Genomic DNA, 14441 nt, shown 5'->3' with positions numbered 1-14441 from the left:
GTGAGTCTGGGCAGGAGCATGGGATGGGAATCAAATCAGGATACTTAGAAATGGGCTCTCTTTCCAGGTGAGGGAGGGGGTGGGAGGCGTGGTGAGCTGGAGAGGCTGGTGGCAGGCCACTGTCTTGCAGTGTTTGATGGGGACCCAGGTGTTCCCAGTGCAATCAGGAGCCCCCAGGCAGGTGGGTAAAGGCTTCCTGGGTGCAGGCAGCCCCTCCCCACGCTGAGTGAAGGGGAGACCCCACAAGCCTCCGTCCTGTTAGCAGGACAGAATCCCGTTCTGAGGGTCCAATTGGGTTAGCAACTTATGAGCAGTATTGGGGAGGGGATCCCTAGAAAACCAAGCACGCTGGGATTCCTTCTCCCAGCCCAAGGCTGATCTCAGCCAGAGCTCTGGAAGGAGGGCCATAATGTATAGACCGGGCTTTAGCACGGGGCTCCTGGCACAAACATGGTAGACAGCACCACCTGGTGGCGAAATGGCACACAGCGCCATCTGACTGTGGTCTCCGGGCAGCCCTCAGCCTGAAACCGACCCTCTGCTGGCCTCCCCCGCACCGGGCTGTTCCCCACAGGCACATCCTATACACCAAAGATTCTCATGTCACAGACAGCCCAAAGCAGCCCTCTTCTGAAACCTTCCATAGCTACTGCTGAGCCAGAGGCTATATATACCCTAGAGGTCAGCATTCAGGGCCCTGCCCGTCTGCTATCCTGCTGTGTGGCCCTGGTCAAGCCACACTCTTTCCGTTCCATCGGTGACTCCCGCTGTGACCCTGGAGAAGTCCTGTCACCTGTCTGGGCCTCAGCTTCCACCTCTGCTGGATGGGGACACCACTACCCTGCAGCAGTGTAAGAATCAGGGGATTGGGGAGTCAAGCTGCGGCCTGCACTTGCTGGGGCTGGAAGTGGGGAGCAGTTGGAGTCCACCCCTAAGGGTTAGAAACAGCTTTCTTCAGGAGTCCTGGTGTTGAGCCAGAGCAAAAGCTTCCTGATAAGGGTGAGTCCAGGGAGCAGCGGGATCAAGCATGTCCATTCACAAGGCTGTCTGCTGCACTTGTAAGTGACCAATTACAAAGCCTCACACCTGTGTTTTATCTTTGGTGCGGTAGCTCTTCTCTCCTCCCAACAACCTAGGGCATCATGGGGCAGGATCCCCATTTTACAGAGGAGGAAACTGAGGCTCACAGAAGGGGAGCTACATGCTGGGCTTCTCTGGTGGGGACGGGGACAGTGGGAGGCGGTCCTAGAACGCTCTCACCTGCAGGCCTGTGTTTGTGGTGAGGATGGGGGGCTGGTCGTTGACAGGCAGGATGGTGATGGTGAAGACCACGGGGTGGCTCTGGCGGTCCATCTCTGAGGCATTAGCCACTAGGACAAAACTGTCTGCCAGCGTCTCGCTCCCATCATGCACGTAGCGGATCAGCTGCTGTTCCACCTGTGGGCAGGTCCCAGGTCAGAGGTCAGGCCCCAGCAGGCCTGAGTCCCCTGGTGGGTCTCAGGCCCAGCACCCTTCATGCCCTGCCTTTGGGCACGGGAGACTGACTCCTTCAGAGCCTCTGTTTCTGCAGGCGGTGATGGGGACCGTCATTTCTCCCAGAGTGAAAGAATGAAGGAAATGGGGACACTCATCTCTCTCTGCCGGTGAAGGAGGGTGAGATGAGATGCCCAGTAAATGTGAGCTCCTGCCTCCTCTCCCTGCATACCCCCAGACTTGACCCCCAGAGCTGGGCTGCACCCTGGGCCTTCCTGACCGTACCTCTCTCCAGGAGAAGGCACTGAGGCTCCCGTCTTGAGGCCCCTCCTCTCTCTGCAGGGCCCCATGCCGCGGCGGTTCCAGCAGCTGCAGGTGGAGGGACGGCAGCGTGGGGAAGTAGGGCCCAGCGACGCGGAGCAGGGGCGGGGCCAGGGTGCGGGCACCGCCCTCCGGGACACTGAAGTTCTGTGCCTCCAGGGGGATGGCGGCGGGCAGCACCTCCAACTCCACGCGGACGCCCTCGAGGGGAGCACCCAGGCCTGAGGACACATCCAGGGAGAAGGTGTCGCTCCAGACCTCCGGGCGGGAGTGCAGGTACAGGACCCTGCCCGCATCCACTGCCTCCTGGGAGAAACGGTGCACGGGGTCCAGGCTGGGCGGCTCGGCTGCCACGGCGTCGTGGGACAGCATCACCAGGTAGCCGGCGCTCGGCGGGGTCTTCACCGAGAACACGATGTCCGCCGGCGGCACTGCCTCCTGGGCTGCCTGGTTATCAGAGGGGTCACAGGGGGAGCCTGTTGAGGCCTCTGAGACACACACACTCTCGTGGAAATGTATACAATCACACAGTCTGAGGTTCAGTGACACGGACGTACAGTCTTAGCACACGCCAATGTGTGCACCCACACACACACACGTCACACACGGACATACACACTGCCTCGCCATGCCACGCTACTGCCACCAGAGGGCGCCCCATCCTTCTGAGCGACCTGGATTCCTACACTACGGGGCTCTATGGAGCTTGCAGACCCGAGTCCAGTCCAGGGCCTGGAAGGAAGGTGCTCCCTCATCTGATGACCCAGCCATAACAGGCTACACACCACCCCAAGCTCAATGTCTGATTCTGCCCCTCTGCCTGGAAGACTGTCCCCCTGCTCTCTGCTGTTAAACCCCAGACTTTTCAAAGCTCTTCAAAGCTGCCTTCTCCTGGGCAAAGACTTTCAGCCACCAGACATGTTTAGTCACCGTCTGCCCTGAAGTCTTGACAGGTTCAACAACCACAAGAGGCTCAGAAGTTGGCAGCAGCTTATTCCCAGTAGGAGAATAAGGCCCAGAGAGGGCAAGCGACTGGTGTGAGGTCACACAGCAAGGCAATGGACCTACTGGATGGCCTGTGGTTGCTCAGTAAGGTTCCTGGGTGGCCAGCAACCCTCAAGGCCTGGTCTGAGGTCCAGGAAAAGAACTGAAGACACAGGGGCTGGCCAGGGGGGTGGGGGAAGCCAAACCTGTCTCTAAGGCCTGTAATCCTCAAAGTCTGCACCCGTCAAAACCCTCCAGACAGCCTACTCCTATTCGAGTGCAGATGCTCAGGCTCCACATCAGACTCTGTGGTCTGGGTAGAGCCCAGAAATCTGCATGTTGGCCACAGCGTGTTCATGTGTGCATGTGACATGTGCAGAAACACGCAACCCACAGGCAGCCGTGCATACACAACAATGCCCAGAAACCCTCAGGCACACAACATGCAGATGCATAGGTACACGCCCAAGGCACATACACACACCTGGCCCAGAAGCCACCACACTTACATCCCAAACCATCCAAGCAAGCATGCCTGGCATGACTGCTGGGGGTAGGGGCCTGTTTACCTGGCCCAGACCCCTGCTCAGCCCTTTACCTCCAGTAGGTCCCTTCTGATCTCAGCTGCCTCTCCCTGGAAGACATAGATCTTCTTGTGCCGGACCAGGTGCAGGGGGGCCACTGGCCCCTCGATGGCAATGGTCACTTGCAGGGTGGCTTCCGTATGCACAGGCCCTGCCTCCACAGAAAAGGCGAGGGTATCACGGGGGCTGAGGCTGCCATTGTGGCTGTAGAGAATGGCTCTCTCCAGCAGGTCCTGCTGGGTGAAGCTGGTGACTGGCTGGTCAGCCCGGAGCAGCTGCCCCCAGCGTGGACCGGATGTGACCTGGTAGTGGACCTCATCTCCACTGCGGATATCTAGGTTGGTGTCCAGGGGGAGCACAGCTGTGTCAATGGTGCCCTGGCCTCCTTGAGGGACCACCAGGCTGGAGCCGTTGGCCACACGGAGGTAAGGCTCGGAGGCCTGCACTTCGAGCAGCGCGGTGGCCTGGTGCTGCCCGTCGGACACCTGCAGCTGGATCCAGCCACGGTCGGCCCCCGAGTGCACAAACAGGACCCGCCGGTTCCTGAGATCCTCCTGGGTAAAGCGGTATATGGGCCGAGAGGGCTCGTCCACAGCCACGATACTGCCAAAGAGGAGGTCCTTACGGGTCAGCACTAGCTGAGCATCTGCAAAGCCGGAGTCGGCGTCGCTGAAGGCCACGTCGTCCGTGGTCAGCAGCCGCTGCCCGCCGCGAGCCACGTGGAAGACGCGGCTGATGGTCTGCACAGGAGCGTGGTCGTTCACGGGCTGGATGGCCACGCGGAAGACACCCCGTACCTCCTCCCAGGCCATGTCACTGCTGCCCTCGCCCTGGCGGGTAGCCACAAAGGGGATGTCATCTTCTGTGGTCTCCGAGTTGTCGTGCTGGTAGACCAGCCGGCCGTGCAGCAGGTCCTCGTTGGTGAAGGATGTCACCATGGTGGCCTTGTCCTGTGCATCCCGCCACACCAACCTGCCGTGGCGGGGTCGCTCCATGACCTCATAGAGGTAGCTGGCGCTGTTGAGACTCTTGACGAAGAGGTGGTCAGCAGAGAGGACACCCTCCCCGCCCTCGGGCACCGAGAGGAGGACGTTGGTGAGGACGGGGGCATCCGGATCACCGCCGATGTAGATGGGGAAGGTGTACAGTGGGGAGAAGTGTGGTGGGGCCGTGACACGGAAATGGAAGGCATCCTCGACTGCCTCTGAGTCACGAGCTGTGGCCCCGTAAGTCACCCGGCCGGCCCGCAGGTCATCCTGGGTGAAGCTCTGGCCGTCTGACAGCCGCGTGCCCTGGAGCTGAAGATTGCCCTTCCTGGGGGCCTGAACCACCTCATAGAGGAAAGTGGTGGGGTGCGGGCCTGCCTCCTCCAGGGTGGCCTCCAGGTGGGCTGTGGTGAGGGCCTCCTGCTGGGTGTTCTGGGTGTGCAGTGGCTCCAGCCGCAGCAGCCGCACCGTGGCTCTCTGGACCGTCACTGGGAAGGTCAGATTGCTCAGGGCCTCCTGGCCCACCTGCACCTCCAGGGCCACGCTCTCCACCGTGTCCTCGGCGTGGTGCTGGGGGTCAGTGCTCAGGTACCGTACGCGGCCCTGCTCCACGTCCCGCTGGTGGAAGGCCTGTGTAGATCGCCACTCGGTGCCCTCCGCCCCACCTGCCCCCTGCTTCTGCAGCTCTCCCAACTGCAGGGCCCCGGTGACTCGGAACAGCACGCTCACATCCTGCCCCACAGCATTGGTCTGCACCGACAGGTTGGCGGGCAAGACAGGTGCAGCGGAGCCCTGGGCCAGGCGCAGCCCTGTGTTGTGGAGGACCTGAATGGCCGGCCTGACGGCCACCACCTTCAGCGTGACTGGGGGGCTGGCTTGCAGCCCATCGCTGACCCGGAATGTCAGGTCCGCAGCGGGCCCGCCGCGATGGACGTAGACCAGGCTCCCTGCCTCCAGCTCCCGGCAGGAGAACTCGGTTGCTGGCTCCCCGGGCTGGTCTCGGCGCTCCACGGGTAGGCCGGCGGGGGCACCGAGGAGTTGGAAGGTGAGGCCCTCGCAGACAGAGTCTGGGTCGTAGGCCTGGAAGACCTCCGGCCCCAGGGGCTTCTGAGTGTGTTCCAGGATCACCATGAGGCTGCCATGCGGGAAGATGACGCGAGGTGGGTCATTGACAGGGTTCACCTGAATGGGCAGGATGTATGTTTGGCCCCTGCGAAGGCAGGAAGGCACGGCCCCCCGAGTCGTCACTGACACCTCGAGCACCAGCTGGTCGGAGGGGTCCTCGGAGCCATCATGGACAAAGCGGGCCTTGCGGTTCACCACGTCCAGGAGGGTGAACATCTTCCGCGCCTGGGCGCCTGGGATGTCCAGCTCCAGCTCGCCGTGGCGGGCCCCGCGGCTCACGCTGAACAGTACCTGGGACTTGCGCAGCTCGGCCTCGTTCAGGTCCAGCGTGGGCTGCACGTGCCGCCACTCCAGCCAGGCTGTGCCTCCCTCGGCCACCACCAGCGGGCTGACGGTCAGCAGCTGGGTGAAATTCGCAAAGACCGGAGGCAGCCCCGGTTCTGGCACACAGGGCTCGGGCAGCTCCATGGCCGACCACACCTCAGGCGCCAGGGTGGAGAAAGCTTCGTATGGGCCGTAGGCGTCCTCCTCATACTCATCTTCCTCCAGCCTGCAGCCGGCTGCCATGTTGCGGGTCAGCAAGGCTTCCCGGAGCCCCTGCCTCTGACTGTTGATGCTGAGATCCTCCATGCAGCCCAGGAGGGAGACATTGACAGCCAGGCCCAGACGGTGCTCCTGGAGGTGGCGAGAGGCCTCGGCATCCAGCCCCCCGAGGAGGAGATTGCCTCGTGGCTCCAGGTAGCTGAGGACCCCACGGTTGGAAGTCCGTGTGGGGTACTGGTCCACGGAGATTTCCAGCCGGTGAGCATCCACATGGATGCTGACCTCGTGGGGCTGCCCGTCGGCCACAGGCACGCTGTTGTGGAGCAGTACAGTGCCCTGGCCCTTCTCCACCACGGCCCGCAGGTGGCCCTCAAATATGTCCACGTAGATGAAGTCCCCCTGCCGGCCCCCGGCCTGGAAGGCCAGGGGCGCCTTCTGGCTCCGTGTGGTGAGTGTAAACTCCAGGGTGCCTTCGTCCCGAGTGCCCCAGGCAGGGAAGGCGGCCAGCGAGTAGGGCCCAGAGAAGCCCATGGCCACATCGTCACCGGCAGAGAACTCCTCGGCACAGCCCTCAGGCACATCCGCCGTCAGCGGCCGGAGGAGGCTGCGGCCATTGAGGATGGCTGTGTGGAGGCAACCCCGCAGGGGTCGGCTGGCTCTCGTCAGGTAGGGCAGGTCAAGGCTCCCCGTGCCCCCCAGGAAGAGCCCATAGGGGACCTCCAGGGGGGCTCTCTGGACTGGGGCTGAGGCATTCAGGAGCCCATCGACTGACAGCAAGGCCCAGCTGTCTGACACGGTCAGCTCCACGATGTGGGGGACAGAGTCGCTCAGCAGCATCTCTGCCGGGGTCTGCACCCTCACCTCCTCCTGGCCCAGGAGAAGTCGGACCTGAGGAGACACAGCAGGGAAGGAAGCACATTGCATCCAGCACTTCTGCGGTAAAAGCGGAACTGGCTTCCCACACTTGGGGTCCCCGAAGCAGAGGGCCTAGAACAAGCGCTTCTCAAGCCACTCCCTTCTCTTTCCTGCCAGCTCTTTACTCGTCCCCCAAACCCTCCCCAGAGTGATTTCTGAACCAGGCCCAGAAGGACTCAGGGGACCCCGATGTGAATAAGATGTGGTCCCTGCCCACCCAGACCTGTCATAGGAGTGGGGCATCAATAGCCCTGGCAGGAAGAAAGAACATCAGTGCCAGGGTGTACCAGGCCATGTTCAACAGTGACACCTTGTGGCAGTGAGAGGCAATGGCGGCATCAGATGGACGGGACCAGAGTCCTCTCCCCACTGGAGTGTAGAAACAGATGGCTCCCCCAAAGGTGAACTAAGACCGCATGTACTCAAACTCTTCATGGTTAGGGGAAAGCCTCCAGAGATGGCCAGAAGACTCTTTGCGAATAAAACTTGTGGTGACTTGAACGATGAAATAAAATTAAGGAAGCTGTGGGGCTTCCCAGGTGGCTCAGTAGTAAAGAATCCGCCTGCCAGTGCAGGAGACACGGGTGCGTTCCCTGGGTCAGGAAGATCCCCTGGAGAAGGAAATGGCTACCTGCTCCAGTATTCTTGCCTGGAGAATCCCATGGACAGAGGAGCCTGGCAGGCTACAATCCATGGAGTCACAAAAAGGTTGGACATGACTTAGCAATTGAACAACAGCAGTAGCATTCCTGGCTGTTCCATCACCAACAGACAGTGGTGATACTGTCATAGTAGTGATAGAGGGTGGCCAGGGCTTTGCCAGAGGAATGCACAGGGGTGTTGGGACCCAGGAGAGGGGAATCCGCCCAGGTGAGGAAGGGGTACCCATGATGAGACTTCAAGGAGAGGCTGGAGTGAGGTAGGTGCAGGGAATGAATGAAGCTTGCATCAGGCAGAGTGGTGAGCAAAGGCCTGCCAAGAGCAAGAGACCATGGGATGGCAGAGAATGGAGTGCTCAGAGTCAGGGTGCTCAGAACACCGAGGACCGGCGAGGGGTCTTGGTGAGAAGCGTGGCTGGAGAGCAAAAGGGCAGAGCCAGTTCCCGAGGGGGCTGACACTTCTGTCCATCTCACAGTGGGGGCGGGGGGGCCCTGGAGGCCTCAAGGTGAAAGTGACATGCACAAGGTCACAGTTGGTGGGTGGGGGGTGCACTGGAAGCTAGAGAAGGAGTCCAGCAGGGCGACGTCACTGACCTGCAGGCGCCCGGAGTAGAGCTGCAGGAGCAGGTAGTCAGCAGGGCCTGCCGCCAGGAGAAGCAGGGCCTCGGGCTGGGCCGTGGAAAACTCCAGCTGTAGGGCTATGTCGGTCAGAGCCGTGGCCACAGGCACCTCCAGGTGGTTCTCTCCGAAGAAGGAGGCTGTGTGACAAGAGAGAGCTGTGGTGAAGGGCGGCCCTGTGCCTGGAGGAGGAATGGTGCCTCGGTGGACAGTTGGGTGGTAGGGACGGCGCTTCAGGCCGGGGCTCCCCCACGGTTCTCCATGGTGCCCCCCGTGGCCTCTGCTGGTCCTGGCACCAGAAGGCACTGCCTCGCCTCATGTCCAGCCCAGATCCTGGCTCTGAAGGAGGTCAGACCCAGCAATCCCAAGCATCGAGGTCTCTCTCCTCCTTGGGGGTTTCTGGGGCCAGAGGCTTATGCCAGCTCTGGCTCTCTTCCCCTGGGCCCTAGAGGAATCCGCATCCTGGGTCTGGCTCCTTCCTGGCTCAAAGGGAAACCATCACTGGCCTAATCAACTGGCCCGATGGCCACAACCCCAGGAATGAAGCTCTAGGAGAACCACTGCTACCCAAACTGATCCCTGCTCAGAGTCTTCGCCGAGGCGCCCATCTGGCTTAGCTCCTGGATTGGCTGGCCATGGCTGAGCCCTGGTGGTGGTGAGTCCACCCGAGAGCAAAGGCTCTGAGCCCAGATGGAGACCATGTGTGATGCCAGACCCAAAAGGGGCCAAAGCTTCCTCCATCACCCTGTATTGCTTCCTGCTGCTTAGATATTAATGGTCCCTGGTGAGCTGTCAGATCCGGCCCCATTATTTCCACCGTGGCCCGGAAGCCAGGGTTCAGCTGAGTTCTCCAAGCCTGGATCTCAGACTGAAGGCGAGGCCTGGGAGTGGCTGACGGTCTGATGGGGCCTCCCACGACAGGAGGTCATATTTGGGGTTTCCCAGGGTCACTGTGTAGGCCCTACACTGGGACACCTTCTCTTTTTACGTTGTCACCCCCTCCAGGAAGTTTCTCCAAATGAGCTTCCCTTGGCCTCTAACCTGCTGCCACAATTTCTGGTCCATTCCTTTCATGGAGACTAGTGCCAAATATATTACTGACTCTGCCCCCTTGATGTCCAGGGCTGGGGTGGGGTAAGGGGAGACAGGAGGGGGTTAAAAAGATGATTCATCCTCCTTGGGCTTCTCTTAAATCCTCTGTGAGTCAGTCAAGCCTGTTGGCCTCATTAGGGATGATCTGACACCAGCCATCTATGCGCTGTTCCGCGGGGGGGCCTGAGCCAGCTAACCTGCACCCGAGGAAGCTGCATCAGCCACTGGAGGAGTCCCAGACTCGTGTGCCCTAGGGCAGTCAACACAGCCTGTAGAGATGGAGGGGCGCCCAAGAAAGGTGAAGCTCTCCCCTTCAGGCTGAGCTGAAATCCCTTCTACTTATCCCCTCTTGCCAGCACTTGCTGGCCACACCAGAGCCTTCTCTAGGAAGCTAAAGAAATCAAAGCAAAACTGCAAAGCCATCTAGGCGGACACGGCTCGGTGGGCCCAGCACACCTCGGCGTCCGCAGGGGGCAGACCAGGGAACTGGCAGCTGGCAGGCGCCTACAGGGGTGTTTTATCTGCAAGACCACAGATTCTGAGGAACGAAACGCAGCATACTAAGCTGGGGGCAGCCACAGGCAAGGAGCGGAGGCAGGTGGCCCCCCGTAGGATGGAGCCACCACCACGGCAAAGCTCAGAGCGGCTGGCAAGAGACCACCGTAACACTTTCAGGAATTTTGTAAGCCAGGTGACGCTGCCCAGAGAGCTTCTTTATACCATGGGAAGAGGCAAACACATCGATCAGGGCTCCCTCTCTCCCGGAGAGCCTGTTGCTAAACCTTCACTGGCCTAACATGCACTGGTTGGGGGCCCCTCTGCTTCCCAGCTGTGTGCGAGTGAGCCCAGGCCCCCACCCACACTCCCTTTCACTACAGGTGGGTGTCAACCTGCCAGGGCGCGGTCCAGCTGGGGACCAGGCAGGAACTGAAGCAGCTGGCTGGCTCTAACCATTGAACCACCTGCCTGCAGCGCCCTCCTGGCGCGGGGGAGTGGCAGCCTGTTTGGTCCGGTTCTCCAGGCCAGAGCGGGAGGGCGTCAGGAAGCAGAGGAACTTTCCAGAGAGAGCTGGGGTCTGAATGGGCCCATTGAGGGGCTGGGCCCTGCTGTTTCCTGTGGGGCCACGCGGGAAGGGCTCACACAGGCTGCCTTGTGCAGCCGGCAGCGCACAGGCCGGGAAGCCCCCTCGCCCCAACAGAGGCCTCTGAGGCCTTGCTGGCTGCGGTTTTGGAAACTCTGACAGCGCCATTCCCCCCATCTCCTGGTCTCCTGCCGCCTCTCTAACTGTGTCTGATGGGTGGCAGTTGTAAGAACCAAGAGTCCCTGTCCTGAGCGGTGGGCCGGGGGAACTGCTGGAGAGGGCCTTCAGATGGAGAAGGCAGGCAGGATAAAGATGGCGTGAGCTAGGAATCAGTCCTGGAGGGCTTCCTGGGGGCGGTGAGGGTTATGTAGAGGAGAGGGAGGGAAATGGGCAATCTCGGAGGGAAGCAAGGCCAAGAGGCTGGCGGGGATGTACAGGTTCTGGAAATGTTGAAGACAGAGGAGTAGAGAGGAGAGCAGCAGGGGCCACACCAGGCTCGGCAGCCTGATAGGGATGCCAGGGCAGTGAGGGGGAGAGAGGAGGCCTCATTACAGCCTGGAGGCCTGGCCTTGACTCTCCTGGGTCAAGAAGGCCCATGATTCATCAAAACACCAGTTTAGGCCTGCACCAGCTATGTGGGCTGTCCTCTGGGCCAGAAGGAGCCCAATTCAGGCCTCAGTGTCACCATTCTGTAAAATGGGCACCCCTTCCCACTCTCTTCCACTCCTGTCTGTAGGGCTTAGTCCTGAAAGTCCCTTTCTGGCCTGAGGTCTGCTCTCAAAGGTGAGTGTGCAGAAGGTCAATGGTGTGGGCTGCTCGGACAGCTCCAAACTTTTGGCATGGGGGGATCAGGATGCCTCAGAGGGCCCGAGGGACAAGCAGGAGGAGCAGGACGAGCGCCCCAGGTATGGGTTTCACTGCCTGGAAGAAGGTACACAGGCGGGTGTCCGGGGCTGCGGAGATGTATACTCGCCTGTGTGTGCCAGTGTGTGGGTGGCTGTGGGGAGTGTGTTTTGGGTTTGCGTAAGGCTGTGTGTTTGTGCATGTGTGCGCGTGTGGGCCGGGAGCTGCCAGGACAGGGCAATGATTGTGCCCAGGCCTGTCCTGCCCCTCGGGTGCCCGCCTGCCGTGACTTGGCTGCTCTGGGCTCCATGAAAGGGGCAGTGTATTCCTGGAGGGCGGCCACCCCTCCCGCCCGGCACCCATCCGCCCGAGAGGTTTGCTGAAGGTGGAGCATCCCACAGCTTCCCGCCCTTCCTGCCCACGAACAGGGCGCTGCTGTCTGGGTCCAGGGCGGGCGCCTCCATCCCTCTTCCTGAGATGAGGGCTGGGGGCACAGAAAGAGTCTGTCTCCATTCCCGCCGCACCCCTTCCTCACACATGGAGGTGAAGCCTAGGCCAAGGTCCCCCAACAAGCCACCCTCTGGCAGAGCATGGGTTACGCTGGCATCTCCTGGCTCCCTGGGCCACTCCTAGGATGTTTATGAGTGAGGACCTGGTCCCTGTCCCTGGGGGACCCCAAACAGGAGGCTTACTTGCATCGTGGCATTCAACCCTCTGCCTGACAGCAGGATTTTGGCCTCTCAGTCTCTCACGGGCTCCCCAACCACCCCCCAGGCTGGCGAGGGGCAGGGGCTCAAGCAAAGGTACCTTTCCAGTCCTGGGACTGCTGCAGACCCAGCTCCTTCCAGGTCCTCAGAACCCCTGGGGTTGGCCAAGTCTGTCTCTCCCTGTCTCTGTCCCACGATCCCCTTGTCTCTGCCTCTGCTCATCCACTTTTCTCCCTCTCTTGGTCTTCAGCCCCCTCTTCCCCTTCCCATCCCGGCTGTAACTGGGGGTACCACCCTTGCCCTAGGACAGTCCAAAGAGCCAGACCTACCCCCCCAGCCCTTGGTGATGGTTGCACAATATCAAGGCTCTCTGTGGCCCTTGCCTGGAGGAGGACACTTGGCTTCCATTTACCAGACAGACAGTTGAGGCTTCAGAGGAGAAGCAATTTGACAGAAGCAGAAAGCCTGCAGCTCCAGGCCTTGCCACCTGTCAGAGCGCTGCCTGCCTGGGCACTCCACCCCACCCACCCTCGGGCAATCAATTTCTGTGTGCCCCGCTTCCATCACATTCCTGGTTGCCTGGGGGCAGCTAGGCGGCCCCGCAGCCAGCATGCGTCATGGGCAGCAGCAGCATTCCTGGGTGTCTGCTGCCGCCTGACTTTATAAGGGAGAAAGTTCGGGAGCCCAGAGCTGCTGGGCAGGATGGCTGGTGGGGAATGCCTGGCCCTGCAGTCAAGGGTGGGGTGGTGGGAGACCTGGACCAGTGGATGTGGGGGAGATTCAGCTAGTGATGCTGAGATGGAGCAGGAGGTGAGAGGTGGGCGGGGAGAAAAGGGGAACCCATACATTTATTCATTCATCATTCATTCACCAATATAATAACATAGCCATGGGAATGTAAAAGGGGAACGAAGCCGAGAGACACAGAAAGCCTAAGAAAGGTATGAAAAGTGAGCTTAAAAAATAAGACGCCCCCCCTCCACAAAGACTGAATTCAGGAATCCAGACGGAGGCCGGAGGTAGGAGATGGAGGAAGAAAAACCAGGAGAGAGCGGGAAGGATGTGGGACAGGAGCGGGGAGGGTGAGGAGGCGGGGAGATCTGCCAGCCAGCGGGGGGAGGAGGGGTCCCACTCTGGGGTGAAGCTGGGCTTCTCCTCCAGGACCTCTCGGGGTTTGGCCCCAGGGGTGACAGATCCTGTTTCTAACCAGATCCTCGGTAGGCAGCGGTGAGGCTGGGAGAGTCCCTCTGAGGGAGTCTGAGGGGCTGCGGAGAGCGCCAAGGCAGGGCTGAAGGGCTGTCTGTCTCCGCTCGGGGAGGGGTGTGTGTGGCCCACCTGTGGGCTGAAAGCCGGGCCTGTGATGCCAGGGATGGCCCGGGCGCTCTGCCCTGTCACCCAGGTTCTCTGGACCTCATGCCTGATCCCCTCCTCGCGCCTCCAAGGGACTCATTTTTTTCTTCACCAGCACTCTGTTCCCAAGCCAGGGAACCTCTGGGGAGGTCGGGGTGTGGTGGAAAGTTCCCTCTGATTCAGAACCAGGGCTTCCGCCCCCAGGATTGCCAGTGAGGCCAATATTCCCGCCACCGCCCCCTCCCATTTCAGAGCTGGGAAAGCGAAAGTGTGGGGATGAGAACTAGACCCCACAGAGCACTGTAGACCCCCAAATGACCTCAGTGAGCTGTGTGTGGGCATGAGTGTGTGTGAGTGCAGGTCAGCGCCACGAATCACGGCAGGTCAAGGTGAGTGTGGGCAGGTGAGGATTCGGTGCCGTGGGCCCAGTCTGGCTCCGGATGCTGGACCATGACTCCCTGGCTACACCTGCTCCCCGGGCTCCCAGGTGAGGGAGAAGCTGTCATCGCACCTACTCAGGTGCCCAACCTTCCCTCATCACATCCCACAGTCCCCCCAGCCTCAGCCGTCCCAAACCGAGCTATGACCTTCCACCCAGGCTGTTTCCACTGAAGATAACAAGGGGGAAAGTTAGAGGGATGACTTCAGGTCAGACCAAAAGGACAGCATAGCCTGCGCATGGTGATGACACTGGGGTCACAGAGCCAAGGCTAGATGGCTCAGTACCTGTGGGGCTGGCACCTAGGAGATGCTCACACGCCTGCAGACCCACAGTGTGCATGGCACTGGCTCTGCTACCCTGATTCCAGACCAGGGACTGACCCAGAGCCACCCCAGAGGCCCGCCAACCACCCTCGCCTCTCCTGGCCCGCAAGCTGTAGCCATAGGAACAGCAATAGATGATGGGAGTCAACTTCCGTGGGGGCTTCCCTGGGGGCTCAGAGGGTAAAGAATCCACCTGCAATGTGGGAGACGTGCGTTCAATCCCTGGGTCGGGAAGATCCCCTGGAGAAGGGAACGGCTACCCGCTCCAGTATTCTTGCCTGGAGAATTCCATGGACAGAGGAGCCTGGTGGGCTACAGTCCATGGGGTTGCAAACAGTCGGGCACGACTGAGCAACTTTCACTTTCACTCTCATGGGAGTTAAAAAAGCAGCCTT

The 14441-nt window shown here is 60.7% G+C and overlaps 1 protein-coding gene across 2 annotated transcripts in view; it reads right to left on the bottom strand.

Moving 5' to 3' along the window:
- CSPG4 (chondroitin sulfate proteoglycan 4) overlaps window positions 1-14441 on the bottom strand; it is a 34990-nt gene that overhangs the window by 7816 nt on the left and 12733 nt on the right. For both annotated transcript variants that reach the window (XM_065906951.1, XM_065906952.1), the window contains exons 2-5: window positions 8185-8348; window positions 3377-6904; window positions 1759-2241; window positions 1261-1437 (exon numbers count right to left, since the gene is read on the bottom strand). In XM_065906951.1, the coding sequence (XP_065763023.1) occupies window positions 1261-1437; window positions 1759-2241; window positions 3377-6904; window positions 8185-8348 (4352 nt within the window). The remainder of the gene's footprint in view (window positions 1-1260; window positions 1438-1758; window positions 2242-3376; window positions 6905-8184; window positions 8349-14441) is intronic.

The sequence above is a fragment of the Muntiacus reevesi genome, chromosome 15, assembly GCF_963930625.1.
Source record: "Muntiacus reevesi chromosome 15, mMunRee1.1, whole genome shotgun sequence".
Taxonomy (NCBI): domain Eukaryota; kingdom Metazoa; phylum Chordata; class Mammalia; order Artiodactyla; family Cervidae; genus Muntiacus; species Muntiacus reevesi.
The sequence above is the reverse complement of the archived record's forward strand: the minus strand, read 5'-3'. Positions and strand labels throughout refer to the sequence as shown.